The following is a 15,661-nucleotide window of genomic DNA, read 5'->3' as shown; positions in this document are numbered from 1 at the left end:
CTAAGTACAAGTTGATCAAAGCCGCACAGAGTCATCACCTTCCCTGCACTGGGGTCTTCCAGATGTTTTGCAATGCAAAGCCCAAACATCGCAGCCACTTTGATAGGGCTGATAGGTTTGGTACCCCAAATAGCTCCAGACTGAACAAAGTAGGAAACCTTGCAGGGATTTTGAACATGTACTCTAACAGTATTATTATTTATTTAAATGCATGGGCCACCCAACTCCAATGCATTCTGATTCTGGTGAATGGAATCAGAGCCATTACTGATGGAAGGTTTTTTTCTGAGCTGGGGAGGGGGAGATACTGAAGAAAAAATTGCCAGCCAGGTCAGGCTTACTATGGATTGGGATCAGGCATGCCTCCTAGGCTTGTGTTCCCCGCTGATGTTTCTTGCAGATTTGCGTGTAGGTATAAGAGCTGCTGAGCGTGTGCAGAGTGCCGTTCTCCCAATGCTGGCATAGCCCTTGCTTTGCCAAGTATACCAGCTTCCGCCCAGGTTAGAAAGGGGGTCATCCAGAAGAGCTTATTCCCTTTAATGAAACAGAGAAGCATTTTCCCAATCTAGAAAGAAATGCCCCCCGTGGTGTGTCACGGGCACCCTTGGCTAAAATTGAGCCGCTGACGGGCAAACCACGATACAGCCAAGGAGAATGTAACACCTTCTCCAATTAGTTGCTCTGGCTGAGATGAGTTAATCGGAGACTGGCGATATTTCTCTTTTTGGGCTCCCCGCCAGAAAAACGCGATAATCCGTGATCACAACACAGCCACGACAACCACTGGACCATTGGATAAGTAAAGCATGGCCCTTCCACCGCCTAGTAATTCCTTGAAATCAGGCAGCGTTCTTGCCCGTCCTTCTGAGATCAAGCAGGATCCAAAGCTGGGCTGAAGATTTTGTCCCCATCCTGGTCATTGATCCTTTCGGCTTGAAAGGAGTTACTAGGAGAGGCTCTGGGCATTCGCCTTTCCCTCCACCCCACCCATAACTACTTCTAAGGGGTCTCTTTTCTAGTAGGAAGCTGCCCCAGGACCTCTCTCTTAGAATAAACCGAATGCCCTAAACCGGGCGCACCCCATCCGAGGGAACATGGCAAAAGGAATTCTTGCCGATGCAAATTCCTCCCACCATGATTGCACCATAAAAATATTGCTGCATCAGGCACAACACCCAGCACCGCAGGGAACGGTGTCCGGATAGGTGCAGTCATATAAACACAGCAACAAAGCAATTGAGAGATATCAGATTCTGACGTAGACAGTCCCATTACAGCAGTAGTGACTGGTCTCTTCCCATCCATCTGTTTAGCTTACTTATTCTCTCCGAAAGCCAGCTTAAGCATCTAACCATTGCCTATCCTTGTGGCAGAGAGTTCCGTAAGTTACTGAATTCGCGTTGTGTGAAGAAGTGCATTTTTTGCTTGTCCTAAGTCTCTGCAAATTGGCTTCATCGAGTGATCCCAGATCACAGTCTGAGAGTGGGCAAAGAGCTTTTTTTGATTACAGACAATTCAGTGAAGAAGTGTTGATCCCTTTTCAGATTTTCTGAATGTATATCTTTGTCACTGAAGGTTAGCAAAATGTATGTCCTAAAAATATATTAATTCTAAATCCGTGCCAAGCCACACTCCAAAGAGATTTCTGAAGACCTCCATAAAATGTCATCAATGATGCGAACCGGTCTACAAAGCTGATAAAACCTGGAGGTTTAGTTCTCATGTGGAGATGTTTGGGGACAAGACTGGCCAATTTCCCACAAATGGTTGACCTGTCAAAATCACACCAGCATAAAATTGTGCAAACAGTTCCTAAAAGGCTACAATCCAGACATTTAGCCACCTTGGCTAAAGTCAGTGTCATGACTCCATCATCAGAAAAGTGTTGGGTAAAAAGTGGATTCCTGGGCAAGAAACATTGGAAGCCATGAATGAACTCTTGGATGGTCCTCCAGACTTCTAGAGAAGTTCTCCATGAAGAGACAACTAAAAAAAAAAAAAAATTTTGAAGACTACCTGGATGTTATAGCTGGTGGAAACCAAGCACTTTACTCCACCTTAAGAACCTTGCGTAGGCCATCAAGCACCGAGATAGGAGTGTCATAGTTTGGGAACGTTTAGGACTTGGACCATTTGTCAACCCTGAAGGAAATATGACTTCTGCTTCATAGCAGAGATTTCTGCAGGAGAAATCTGTCCTGGTGTTGAAGGTGGAGCCCAGGTGAAGTGGGTCAATTTGGCAAGAGGATGAAACATCCAAGCAAATCTCAAGAAGAACCAATCTGGAGTTTTGCAATGCCCAAGTCAAATTCCAGAAATATTGTTTTAAGCTTAGAACAAGCAGTTTCTGATGGGAAACCCTAAAATCTTACAAGCTGAAGCTGTTCGCCACGGAGAAAAGGATGCAAAATTCTAATTATAGGAAGCGTTTGGTTGCAGTTGTTACAGCTGAAGGTGGAAGAACCAGTTACTGTATCCGAACACTAATTACTTCTTCATACCAACATCGTGCTTGTTGGATGACTTCGTTTATGAAATACATCTATGAATTTATTTCATGAAGTGAAAGAAATGAAGAAGTGCTATGTAATATAAAGCTGCAGAGTTTCCTGCGGGAAGGTGCCCCAGGGACCTCTCCTTCGAATGAAACAGATGCCCTAAAATGGGCACGCGTCCTGACCCACGTGACGACATTCCCTTTGTATATCAATAGGACCCACGTGACGACATTCAGTGGCAAAGAGAAATAAAAATTCAGAATATCTGAAAAGGCGCACACCCTTTTTCACAGAAGTCTGCACTGCGTTTTAAACTTTTATGACGTGCCACGTTCCACCACCCAAACGAAAGATGTCATGTTTTCATCTTTCTCTTTGGGCAAAATTCTATGCTTTCACCTTTCACAAACAGTAGCAGGTTGAAATAGGCGGGACATCGTCTTCCTGCTGAATGAAACTTAACCGGCTGAATTTCTGCCTGTGGCATAGCTCATCCTCTTCTAAGCGATGAATCCCAGGTGCGCTGAATCCCAACCCCCATTATCCTGATTCAGTAAAGCTTATCCCGACCATGGGAAATGTAGTCCGACTTCTTTCAAGCTTGTGGGGAGAATCCTACCATCCGAGGCCGAATTTCTAGCTAGAAAACCCAACCTCCCAACCTCATCCCAGGTGCCCCTATCGCCTGCGAAGTGAAAAGAGCCACACCTGGAGAACAGGTTTTTTTTCCTGCTTGTCCTAACCTGCAACTCCAAATAATAGGGAGGGAAAAGAACATTAGAGGTTAGGAGGGGGAAAAAACGTGTTTCCAATTCTCCTTCTAAGGGTTGTAGTCCCCGATGTCCTACATCAGTGTTTCTCGACCTCAGCCACTTTAAGATGTGTGGACTTCAGCTCCCAGAATTCCCCAGCCAGTATGCTAGCTGGGGAATTCTGGGAGTTGAAGCCCACAGGTCTTAAAGTTGTTGAGGTTGAGAAGCACTGTCTTACAATTCTCCTTGCACAGCAATGAATGGAGGACTTTAGGTGCCTTTTATTTATTTATAGAGATGGGGGGTGACAAATTTGAAATATAAATAAAGGTTTATTTTTTCTTCCTCCTGTTGCACTCTTTATGGACAACAGAGCCCACGGTCAGCCAGAAAGCAACACCTTCGATCGGGACCGTGGATCCCCCACCCCCAAATAAGGAAGGCAACTTTTGCTCCAGGTTGCAAGGGGCAAATGCTTCCTGGGGGTCTCTCGGCCACTAAACCCTGGATTCCCCTGCTGATCAAGCTGCCGTTAAAGGCACAGGAGCAAGGCTGGGCTGGGCTGGGCTGGGCTGGGCTGGGCTGGGCTGGGCTGGGCTGGGCTGGGCTGGGCTTCTGGCGGCCCCTTGCCTTGATCTGAGGTTTGTTCAAGGGTTGAGCCAAGTTGTGGAATGAGCGGAATCCACATTATCTTTTGGCACATGCGTTCTCCGGCGTGGCAGGCGTGTTTCTGAAGGGAAAAGCTGTTGTCTCCCACCCTCCAGCCCCGAGCTGTTCCCAGACCCCTTATCTAACCCTCCCTAGCCCATTGAGGCTTAACTCGCTCTGAGTTTATGGAGATTCTCAGTCAACTCGCTCTGCTTGATAAAACACCTGGTTTTGGGTAGCGCAGTGCACCCACATCAAGAAACAAGGGTGGGTTTGTTGACGTTTGGGCGTGAGAGTTGGCTTCCGATGGGCGGGCTCTGTTCGCACAACACATTATACCCCGGTTATCAAAACAGAATTCTTGCATTCGCATAATGAATGACGCCCAAACAGATAAACCATTTTAGGGCTTGAAGGTTCCCAGGACAATGCCGGAGTATATCCAATTCTGTTTTAGCTTTGCCATGTGTTGTGTGAATCCACCTCTTTCTGTTTTGTGATCTACCTTTCGGTCACCCCAGAACTGAAGGAGGCCAACTAGGATATGGAGGAGGGGGGGATGCTCCAGATGTTGGGAAACTACAACTCCCAGTTGCCCAGCCTCATCCTGATGGTGAGGCATGCTGGGAGTTGTAGTTTTGCCACCTGGAGAACCGTAGTCCTACTGTATTTGGGAAAGTGTTCGGCATTGCAAAATCTGGTGGCCTCTAGATGGGTCGGAGTGCATTCCTGGGTGAGTCAGGTTTGAGACGGTTGGTCGGTTAGCACTGCTGAGAATCGAAGAGCCGTTGCACGGCTGTTAAACGAAACCTGGATCTCGGTCACAACTTTTGTCCCCCAGCTCCGGCTTCCACTTCCAGTGCTTGTCAGGTCAAAACAGCTTGAAATCTCTCCTTTTCTTACACTGCTTCTAGACTGCACCTGCTGGATTTCTGCCTGGAAGAATGATTCAGAGTTTAGTTGCCCTGCTTGGGTAGGTGGGAAAGTGGTATTGCTCTGATAAAGAAATTCCACTTTCCAGTCCCAAATCGCCTTGGGACAGGCTGGGGGTGGTCATAAAGGCCATAAAGAGTGATATGGAAACAGGTTCTGGGCCCAAGCCCTGATGCGTCCCAGATAAACATATTTTGCAACATGTACAGCTCTTGGGAAGAATTCGTGCTGGCCTATCTTGCAGGGTACTTGTGAAAACATTAAAACAAGAATGGGAAAGATGGCTTGTAAAGAATGCTGTAGTAATGGTTTTTAAAAATGATTCAAATAAGAAGGCAACAGACTTAAGCATGGAGGTAAATTATCTGATTTCCCTCAATCCTATAATGCAGTGTTTCTCAACCTCGGGAACTTTAAGATGTGTGGACTTCAACTCCCAGAATTCCCCAGCCAGCCCTGCTGGCTGGGGAATTCTGGGAGTTGAAGTCCACACATCTTAAAGTTCCCAGGGTTGAGAAACTGCTAGAGTGTCTTGCCCCTGAGTGGTCTCAAGTATTTGTCGGTCTATATAGATGGCAGGGATCAGAAGCTAACCCCGATTAGCCCTGGTTACAGCTTGGACTGGAGATTGAAATCCCAATTTAAAATCTACACTGGGAAGTCAGAAAAGCTCCCCTAAAGAATGCAAACCCAAACCCCTTTTGCATCATTGCAGGAAAACTACTCAGAAAGTCCTGTGAAGGAGTTCATCCGGGGGATCTTTCCGGTCCCCTATTGTGGTTCCCGCTTAGAAAAAGAAACTGAGGTTTTAGCCAGCACGGCTGCCACGAGCTCAAAGGAGTGACAACCGTGGTGTGCTGACGGGAGGGAGGCGTGGGCCCCTGAGCGGTGGCCGGCTGTCTGTGTCACGATGGTGAAAAACGGGATGAAAAGTCAGGGTAACTGAGGTTAGCCTTGTGCAACCGGGTGCTGTCAACATGTGCTGGGACTCTGGTTCTCAGCATTTGCAGCTGCACAGCTGGAGAGGCTGTTAAGCAGCCTAGGGAGCCAGGTTGGGGAAGGCTGCTCAGTGGAGTATGGGGAAAAAAAGCAGGTATGTTTTCTTAAGCTACTGATCTACACCCCACCCACCCCCGGCATCTGTCTTGGTGTGTTCCAAGGGTCAAGCAAGGCAAAGAAACTAGGACTGTACCAAACAGATGGTGGGGGGAGAATAACATTCCCGAAAGAATGGCCTGCTTAGGACCGGGGAGGGCTTCCTCTGATGTTTGAGGACCTCCCGTTATTTTCATTTCCTGGCAACTGTGATCATTTTGCTGGTTTGGCAAAATCCTCCTGCAAAAACTTTTGCCGGTTTTGGAAAATTATCTTGCAAAAACTTGGGTTGGAGGGCTCTGGTGGAACGTCCCAGAGGGTGGCTTAGGTGGGAGGGAGGAGAGGAAGTGGGCGTGGCCAGGAATGTGGGCGTGGCCGGGGGAAATCCCACATTTTAATATCAAATTGATTCCACCCATCGATCAACCTTCCCTGCTTTTTAATTGAAATGCTTCATTTCGGTTTTGTGCCAGCTCCCCCCATCTCCTTGCAAGCAAGAGGTTCAAATTGCCCTGGACCCCAAAAGTCCTCCTTGCCTCAAGGCCCCAAAGTAACTCCCAACAGGCCTACCTCACTAGGCTGTTGTGAGGATAGCATGAAGTCCTTTCAAATCCAGCTGCCTTCATACCAAAAGGATCTACGATGCAGTGTAGGGAGGAAACCAGCTGAAAAATATCAGAAAGTTTCCAGTTTTGTCGAGGGTTTTCTGGGCATTTTTTCCTGACTAGCTTTTAGATTTGCAGTGGGGCATCTGTAAATGGCCCGGAGGGTGGAAAATGGGAATATTACCATATTAAATCAAAAGTATCATAACGGTCCAAAATCTGAGGAGTCACACACATGGGCTTCTACTGACACTTTCCCAATTTGCCATTCTCCAGAGGTGTGGGACTACAAAGATGCTGTTGGAAGAGAACATGGGCTTGTAGTTCAACATCCGTGGAAAATGTCATATTGCTCATGGAAAGAGAGTAAAGTGAAGAGTTCACAGCAGGGGTGTCTGCAGAGTACGGTCAAAAGAGTCAAGATGGCGGCCATCCCACCGCCCCTAGTTCTCAACATAATGATTCTCTCTTCCCTTTGCCTTTAAATATTCAAATAAAATTACAAATATAAAAGTATAATGCTAAAAAAAAATACATTTAATACATTGTTTTTGGTGTTACCTTCCCCCCTAATTTTTTCTCCTTCCGGCAGGGTCCACCCCACAAGCCTCCAAGGGCACCCACATTCTGGTCCCCCTAGGCAGCTCCCTGCCCGGCGTGGGCTGGTCAGCGGAAGTGACCAGCACGGATGCCAACACGGTCTGTGTCCGGGTCTGCTCCTCGCCCAGAGCTGTGATTGGCAAGTACCAATTCAGCATCAAAACCCGAAGCAAGGCGGGCGAATACGCCGCCCCCTTTGACTCCAACAACGAGGTTTACATCATCTTCAACCCTTGGTGCAGCGGTAAGTCCTGGAAGGGGCTGAGAACAAGTCCAGAATTAGCCTTGCTCCTCTGGCCAGGTTGGGACTTCAGTTCCCAGAATTCCTTGGTTAGCGGGACTAGGGAATTCTGGGAGATGAATTCCCAACCTGTCTGGAAGGCTGATCTTATATTTGTGTGTTCGATCTATTCTCCATCTGCCTAACTCATCAACTAAAAAGTTGCACTCTCTTTTTTTAATGGGAGCACAATCATTTTGGATGGATGGATGGATGGATGGATGGATGGATGGATGGATGGATGGATTCATTCATTCATTCATTCATTCATTCATTCATTCATTCATTCAATTCTTCAGCCTTTTTCTTAACCATGATTTATAGTATCAGTGAGCCATTGCAATGACTAAATAAATCCTGCCTTCATTATGGAGATTTTGCTAGAGTGATGGTTGGGGGACATTCTAAATCACCAGTGGCCTTCGAAATACTTGCCCCAAACAGGTAATACCTTAGACGTGTCATCCTTCCCCCCCCCCCCCCGGAAACAATCGGATCTGGATCGCCTTGACGTCCCTTGACCTCCGGCGAAAGGCAGAAACGCTTGCTTGCATTTCTGCTGGACTCAGCGGGGCGTGGAAGTGATAGAGCGTTGATTGGGGGTCCCAGAAATGTCCAAAGGAGGGGGGGCAGAAAAGAAGAGCCCAAATGCATGGTTTCTCCTCCCCGCCGGTCCCCCCACCCTGCCCCAAACCTGTTTTTTATCACAACTGGAGATGAACTCAGTTTCTTTTTGCATTTGGGGGGTACTTCTTTAAGTGACCCCGGGGCTTTGATGCAGGTTGTAGCCCTCTCTTCAGAGGGAGGAGTGGGACCTGTTCCCATTCTGGCCTCTGCCTGAGAGATTTCTAAATTTGGGATATTTTGGAATGAACCAGCAGATGTGGTGCGACTGTTCATACACAGTGTTTCTCAACCTTGGCAACTTTAAGATGGGTGGACTTCAACTCCCAGAATTCCCCAGCCAGCCGTGCTGGCTGGGGAATTCTGGGAGTTGAAGTCCACCCATCTTAAAGTTGCCAAGGTTGAGAAACACTGAGCTAGAGTTTTTATCACACTTCCACGCCCTTATTCCTGTTTCCTTCCTGAACTCCCAGGAAGGTTGAGAAGAGGCAGAAATACCGGGGTGGAGAAAGGAATTATTTTCTCTCTGGAATTCATCGAAGGGAGGACGAAAGCAAATAAATCTTTAGCTCACCACGCAGAAGGGAACTTTAGAAAAAATGAAAGCAAGGACACACACGCACACACACACACACACACACACATCAATACAACATTTAGGTAATGTCCTCTGGACAGGAAGGAAAAGGACAATAAAACCCCCTCTGTGCATTGATCAATTTTTATTTCAATCAACCGTCAGGAGATGACTTCATTACGTTGGGCAAGCCATCTCTGAAAGGCTTTTCCCCAAAAGGCAGATTGTTCAAGGAAATATGTAACAATAACCCTAAGGGTTTTATTATGATAATTTTAAATAAACTAACTTTTTTCGGAGGAATCACAAGGTGGACCACGCAAGCTGCAAAACAATAAAAATTAGAGACATTTTTATTTGCCAGACAATAACCGCAGGAGCAATGTGTTTTAATTTCCTCAACTAAAGGATGTTTTAAAAAGGTGGGTGAGACCGCCAAGGTGTGTTTCAATGGCTCCGTTCTCCCTCCTTCCTCCCTTTAAAATCTTTTTGAAGGAAGAACTGAAATGCTGGAGTTTTTATTTATTTGTTTGTTTGTTTGTTTGTTTATTTATTTATTTATTTATTTATTTATTTATTTATTTTCAAATTTGTATGCTGCCCATCTCCCCCAATGGGAGATTTTCACCTTCACTCAATTTTTTTTCCCGTTTTCTCCTCTTTAGAGGATTCGGTCTATATGGAAAACAGCGAGTGGCTGGAGGAATATGTCCTGAATGAAACGGGGAGAATCTACTATGGAACGGAGAGCCAGATCGGGGAACGGACGTGGAACTACGCGCAGGTAGATCCCTTTTCCCCTCCTTGCTCCAAAAATGTTTGAAAGGACTCTTGAAAGGACTTTTCAACACTCTTGAAAGGACTCTGGAGTTATGTCTGTACCTGCAAACGCTGGATCTCCTTTTGGACCCACTTGCTGTTTGCAGCTGGCAGCTGTTTTGTTCAGGTTGAAAAACTGAGCAGTCTACAAACAAGCGAGCAAACAATGTCTGATGCGATCATAGAATCATAGAAATATAGAGTCGGGAGGGACCTTGGAGGTCTTCTAGTCCAACCCTCTGCCCAAGGAGTCCTCATGCCATCTGGAACAAACGGTTATTCGATTGATCTTAAAAAAAAAATTAAGTTTTATTAGTGAAGCATAAGAAAGAAAGAAATAGTACATCCAATGTGAGGCAAACGTGTCTAAATCTCGCGCCAGGACAGGGGTGTCCACAGGGTGTGGTCAAGAAAGTCAAAATGGCAGCCACAATGGGGCAATTGTTGACCATGCCTTGTGGGCATTCCTGTGTCGGGTTAATTTCCTTGTCCAAAAATAAAAAGAGATGTGGAAAGCAGATCGTTCCCTGCTCCAATGACCTTCCTTCTTTTCTTCCATCAGTTTGACCATGGCATCCTCGATGCATGTTTGTTCATGCTGGATAAGCGCGGGATGCCTCACGTGAGCCGGGGAGATCCCATCATGGTTTCCCGCGTCGTCTCTGCCATGGTGAGTTGTGGATTGGTTCCCCCACTCGCTTCCCCCATCTATCTCTGGAGGATATTACAAAATCATCCCGACATCTTTCTCCATCCCCTTAGCTTTTCTAACGTTCTGTTGATAACCCTAACTCTGCCCTCTCTTCTCCCCGGGTTTTCTTTTTTCAAATTTCACAACAACCCTGTGAGGTAGATTAGTCTGAGCATGAGTGGGTGCTCTACGGTTATTCAGCGAGCAGAGAAAAGGATTTGAATCCTTATAAATCTGGAGCATCGTTTTCACTGCAAAACAGACTGTGATCGTGGATCCAGGATCTTGTTAAAGAATGGAAAATGCCAATTATTGTTTCGTTTACCTTACTGTATGCTTTTCATTTCTTTTGCCCATAATTTCCTCTGTTGCTTTAATAAATTCTCCCCATCTCTTCCCTTCTTCGAGATATCCCCCCATTTTACTCTCTGTATTCTACATTTTCCTTCCTTTTCCAAATGTATTCCTTCCTCTCTCTCTCTCTCTCTCTCTTCTCTTTCTCCCCGTGCATTACCCTAACTAAATAAATCCAAGTGCAGCTATTCTTTAGCAGCTGAGTAAAACGTACACCCTGTTGTAATTCCTTGTGGTTCATTCCAGAGTGGAAAAAACTTTGGACTGAATTTGCCTAGGGAGCATTTTGGATATGCCCCGAGAAGTATGGAATGCCCTGTCCCAAATCTGCTTCTGTTTTTACTCACATTTGCAAGACTTGTCAATAAGTCTGCTCGCTATTTTTTAAAAGAAAGGGCACAGGGGGAAAAAATCAGAGGTGCCTCGTTTCTCTGGATGTGTACACTTAACTAAGATTACTTCACCTAAGTATCTGCAGGAATGCTTTTAAACTTGATCCAATGTATGAATTAATAGATGTGGATCTTGCATGGCTGGTTTGATCAGCATTAAGCCTGCTTCTGTTGTAAGAAGTCCCACAGATCCAGAAGATGCCTTCTTTGTGTTTGGAGACTGCCGCCACTTAATTGGCGCATATCTCTTGCAATAACGAGGAACAGGATGCTGGCTTCGCTTCTCATTGCTTAATCAGACCGATTGCTCTATCGCAGTGCCAGATCATCCTTGCCATGCAATGCCTGAAGCACACGCAACGTTTTGGGAATGGCCATTATATATTGGAAACGATCACGGCCTGCTCCTCCTGTATTTCGTTTCCTCTGACCTCTCCTTTTCCTGTTGCTTTGCTTGCTCAGTGATGGGTTTGCCCCCGAGATAATCCTTCTGGCTGCAATCCATAAAACACTCATGCCACAATAAACTTTAAAAATGTTGCAAGTCTTGAGAAACCGTAGAGAGCCACAGAGATGTCTTTGGAGCAACTGTGCGAAAGGGCTACAGAAGCAAAGCAGGCGCTGAGCACGGGAAAAAGAGACAGCCTTAGATTTATTTTTTTTTCAATGCTTCATGTCTTGTTTTCTGTATTTCTTCACTGTTGGCCCACCTTTTGTAATTCTGTGGGGTTTTTTTCTAATTTTCTTACAGAATAAAATAAGTTTAATTGGAAAAAAAGGAGGAGGGAAGGAAAAATGCAGTCAGGCTTTCAAATTCTGTTCCTCCGCCCCAGTGTTTTTCCACCTTGGCAACTTTAAGCCATGTGGACTTCAACTCCCAGAATTCCCCAGCCAGCCATGGGGGTGGAATTCTGGGAGTTGAAGTCCACCCGTCTTAAAGTTGTCAAGGTTGAGAAACACTGGGCTGGAGGAACAGAATTTTGAAAGCCTGACTGCATTTTCCCTTCCCACTCTCCTACACCCAGTAAATTAGGGTGGAACCAGCCTGAGCTTCTTTCTCACGCTTTCTCTGTTTCCCAGGCTCAGCACCTGCTTTTATTTCAGCAACCATTTCCATGCAGCTTCTCCAAGCTCATCTCAGTGGCTCTCAACATCCTGTCTTCATTTTCTATTTTATGCATGTTTATTCACTTGGATCTTTCCCCCTGCTCAGTCCTATTTTTGCAGACTCCCCCCTGCATACTACTCAAAGTCTTAAAAGTGGGTCTTTGCGGGGGGGGGGGGGGAGTTATCCTGGTTTCTTTGGATTCATCTCCACCAGATTAGGGAAAGACCCTTGTGGTCCTCCAGGGTGGATGGTGGTGTTGAAAAAGGGTGTCCTGAAATGGATTTCGCCGTCTCTTTGGCTCTGGGTGTCCTGAAATGGATTTCGCCGTCTCTTTGGCTCTGGCTCTGGCAAATGAGGGTCTGAGAGAGAATCAGGCAGCCGACGCCCTGGGCACCGTTGGCCTCGGTTTGGTCGATGATGACGTTGTGTCCCCTCCCAGGTGAACTCTCTGGATGACAACGGGGTGCTGGTTGGCAACTGGACCGGTGACTATTCCCGGGGCACCAACCCTTCGGCGTGGGTTGGCAGTCGAGACATCCTGCTGAAATACCTCCGCACGGGTTACCCCGTCCTCTACGGCCAGTGCTGGGTGTTCGCTGGCGTTGTGACCACAGGTAGCCGCTGTTCGCTGGCAAAATGGGGAGGGTGGTAGGCCACCGGAAAAGGAGGGACAGGGGCTGTAGCCGGTGAAGTCAGTTGCTATAACTTGTCCCAGATTTTTCCTTTTAAAAAAGCCCATCGGACTGAAAAAGGAAAAAGGACAATGCTTTAATTATGTTGCGATGGCAAAAAAAACCAGGCCGCTCTGTTCTCAGCCGGTAATTGCCAATCACCAGCAGAAAACAGGCCGGCTGGGCCATCTGGCCTGTTTTTTGCCAGCAAGCAGGGAACAAGATATGCTTTCATGGCCTCCGAAGGGGTGATCTCACTCCAGAAGCCTGCATCTTCAGCAGCATCACAGCCGAGGAATGTAAAGGAGGAGCTTTTGGAGGGTTGTCACTGAAGGGCGGGGCATGCCCCACGCCCTACCTAGTCCTGCTTTGCTCAGACCTCCCTGGCAAGGAGAAGCAGAAACCCAGATTCCGATGATTTATACCCGCAATGATGAATTTCTGGCAGCCTTTCTTATCAAAGACTATCTTAAGCCCACCAAACGATGCCAGAAGAAATAAACTACACGATGGTTTACACATCGTGCTGAATCACAAGCTACCTGGCTTCATTTGAGCATAGACTGCATGTTGTGTGAACTCAAATGATGGGTATTATTGTCCAACCATTTTGGTTAGCACAGTGTTCCTTATCCTTGTCAACTTTAAGATGGGTGGACTTCAACTCCCAGAATTCCCCAGCCAGCCATGCTGGCTGGGGAATTCTGGGAGTTGAAGTCCACCCATCTTAAAGTTGACAAGGTTGAGGAACACTGAGTTAGCATGAGGCTTGCTGATTGATCCTGATCCTTGCCAATGAATATTTTGCCCTCAGTTCAGGGGAGCGAGCACCACATTCAGAAAGTCCTGCCAACTTTTTGGATAATGGCACAGTAGAACCAGAAGGCCTTTTCCCTGATGTCTTTCCCCTCTGCCCCCCTTCCTCCCCAGTGCTGCGGTGCCTGGGCATCGCCACGCGGACGGTTACCAATTACAACTCGGCGCACGACACGGACGTCAGCCTCACCATGGACATCTACTTTGACGAGAATATGAAGCCGCTGGAGCATCTCAACGCCGACTCGGTCTGGTGAGGAAATGATGCCTCCTCCTCCATGGGTGCTGGGGAGGTCAAGATGGAGACATCTCAAAGTCTGTTTCACTGAACGCTTGATCTTGCTCTTTGGGATGCAGGAATTTCCACGTCTGGAATGATTGTTGGATGAAGCGGCCGGACCTGCCTTCAGGGTTTGACGGGTGGCAGGTGGTGGATGCCACTCCCCAGGAGTCCAGCAGTGGTAAATTGGGATGGGGGAAAGATGTCCTATCAAATGGGAGTTTCAACCCCGGAACCACTGAGAAGGTTCTAGATGGGAAGTGGGAAACGTGGTGGAGGATTCAGGCTCTTTTGTCTACCCATTTCCTTTTGCGCGTGGCCCACCTTCCATCTCTCCCAACAGGCATCTTTTGCTGTGGGCCCTGCTCGGTAGAGGCCATCAAGAACGGTCTGGTCTACATGAAATATGACGCTTCCTTCTGCTTTGCTGAGGTATTTCCTTCTCTTAGCGTGGAAGAAAAGCAACCATGATGGGGCACGGTTGAGATGTAATCAGTCAGGCATGGTGGGGTGAAAATTGGCAGAAGGGCTCTCTCCCAATAGATCAGGGGTCATCCTGAATGGATGGAAAGTAATTTAGAAGAGGCAAAAGAAACCATAGGCTCGTAACTAACCTGGGGAGTTCATGAGCACAAGACCATGTTGGCCAGTAACCTGGATTGCTTTAAAAGGAAGGTGGCTACATTCATGGAGGAAGATCTACAAAAGACTATTTGTCTTGAAAATTCAGTGCTACCTCCAGGCTGGGGTCAGACACCTCCAAATCCCACTTCCAGGGAACAATGGCAGAAGAGGGGTGTGTCTCTAAGAGCACCCCAAACATCTGGCTGGCCACTGTGAGAACCAAACGCTGGGCTAAGACAGCCTTTGGCCTGATCCAGCAGTTTTCCTAGAACAAGGCCTTAGTCTGGGTGCCCTCTTGGTGCGTGGACTTTAACTCCCAGAATTCTCAAAAGTGGCCATACCAGCTGGGAATTCTGGGAGCTGAAGTCCACCCATCAGGAAAGGAACTAGGATGGAGAAGACTGATTTAGAGTACTTGGTTCAGCACTTGGGACAGCTCCAAAGAAGGCAGACGTTGTCCTCGCCATCACCATGACAAACCTATGAGGATACTATCCATCTTCAGTCTCAAACTGAACTGGGTCCCTGCTCAGATTTCCAGCACAAAATGGTTAAGATCTTCAAGCCAGAGATGAGGAGTAAAGAGTCATAGCCCTGCTCCTAGACACAATCGTGATCCAAGACGCACTTTGAGCAAATGGTGGGATTGGTGACAGTTTGTCTTCTCAGGTGAACAGTGACAAAGTGTACTGGCAACGCCAGCCAGATGGGAGTTTCAAGATTGTCTACGTAGAGGAAAAAGCCATCGGCCATCTCATCAGCACCAAGGCGGTAGGGTCCCAACGGCGCCACGACATCACGACCCTTTATAAGCATCCTGAAGGTAAGACACTGCTGGTTGGAGGAGGGTTGGGACTGTGGTGGCGTAGCAAAGAAAGAGAAATCTAGAGTTTCTTTTTTAGGTGGATTTATTGAAAAAAAGGAGCCAGCCCCTTCTATTTCGTGCTTTTACTCTGACACCCCAAGGCTGATCTATTTCTGCTCCACCTGAATTTCCAGCAGAGGTTTGGGATCTCAGAGTCGCAGCAAATGTGCTCATGGCAGGGCCTCCCAACTGTAACTATTAAATGTTTCCAACCGCTTTTCCTTTTGTAGGGAGATGTTTTTTTCAAAGAGAGTTTTGGTGGCTATAACAAATCTGAATAAATTTGAATCAGTAAATGAAAAAGAACAAGGTGACTCAGGAGAATCCAAACATCACCCGTTCTCATTCTAAAATTGTTTTAAATTAAAATAAAATGGTGCTTTCTCCACACACGCGCGCGCACCTCCACGTTCTTAAATTTCTGGCGGA

General features: G+C 46.9%; 1 protein-coding gene across 1 annotated transcript in view; it reads left to right on the top strand.

Annotated features, from left to right (window-relative positions):
- The window catches only part of TGM1 (transglutaminase 1), a 36,027-nt gene that overhangs the window by 15,105 nt on the left and 5,261 nt on the right, over window positions 1-15,661 (top strand). Inside the window, exons 4-11 of the mRNA XM_088142256.1 lie at window positions 7,124-7,375; window positions 9,278-9,396; window positions 9,994-10,101; window positions 12,416-12,590; window positions 13,578-13,716; window positions 13,821-13,924; window positions 14,087-14,175; window positions 15,037-15,190. Coding sequence (XP_087998382.1) covers window positions 7,124-7,375; window positions 9,278-9,396; window positions 9,994-10,101; window positions 12,416-12,590; window positions 13,578-13,716; window positions 13,821-13,924; window positions 14,087-14,175; window positions 15,037-15,190 — 1,140 coding nt within the window. The remainder of the gene's footprint in view (window positions 1-7,123; window positions 7,376-9,277; window positions 9,397-9,993; window positions 10,102-12,415; window positions 12,591-13,577; window positions 13,717-13,820; window positions 13,925-14,086; window positions 14,176-15,036; window positions 15,191-15,661) is intronic.

The sequence above is a fragment of the Python bivittatus genome, unplaced genomic scaffold, assembly GCF_059951505.1.
Source record: "Python bivittatus isolate LINGU-HERP-01145 unplaced genomic scaffold, Pbiv_v1 ctg000370_np1212, whole genome shotgun sequence".
Taxonomy (NCBI): domain Eukaryota; kingdom Metazoa; phylum Chordata; class Lepidosauria; order Squamata; family Pythonidae; genus Python; species Python bivittatus.
The sequence above is the reverse complement of the archived record's forward strand: the minus strand, read 5'-3'. Positions and strand labels throughout refer to the sequence as shown.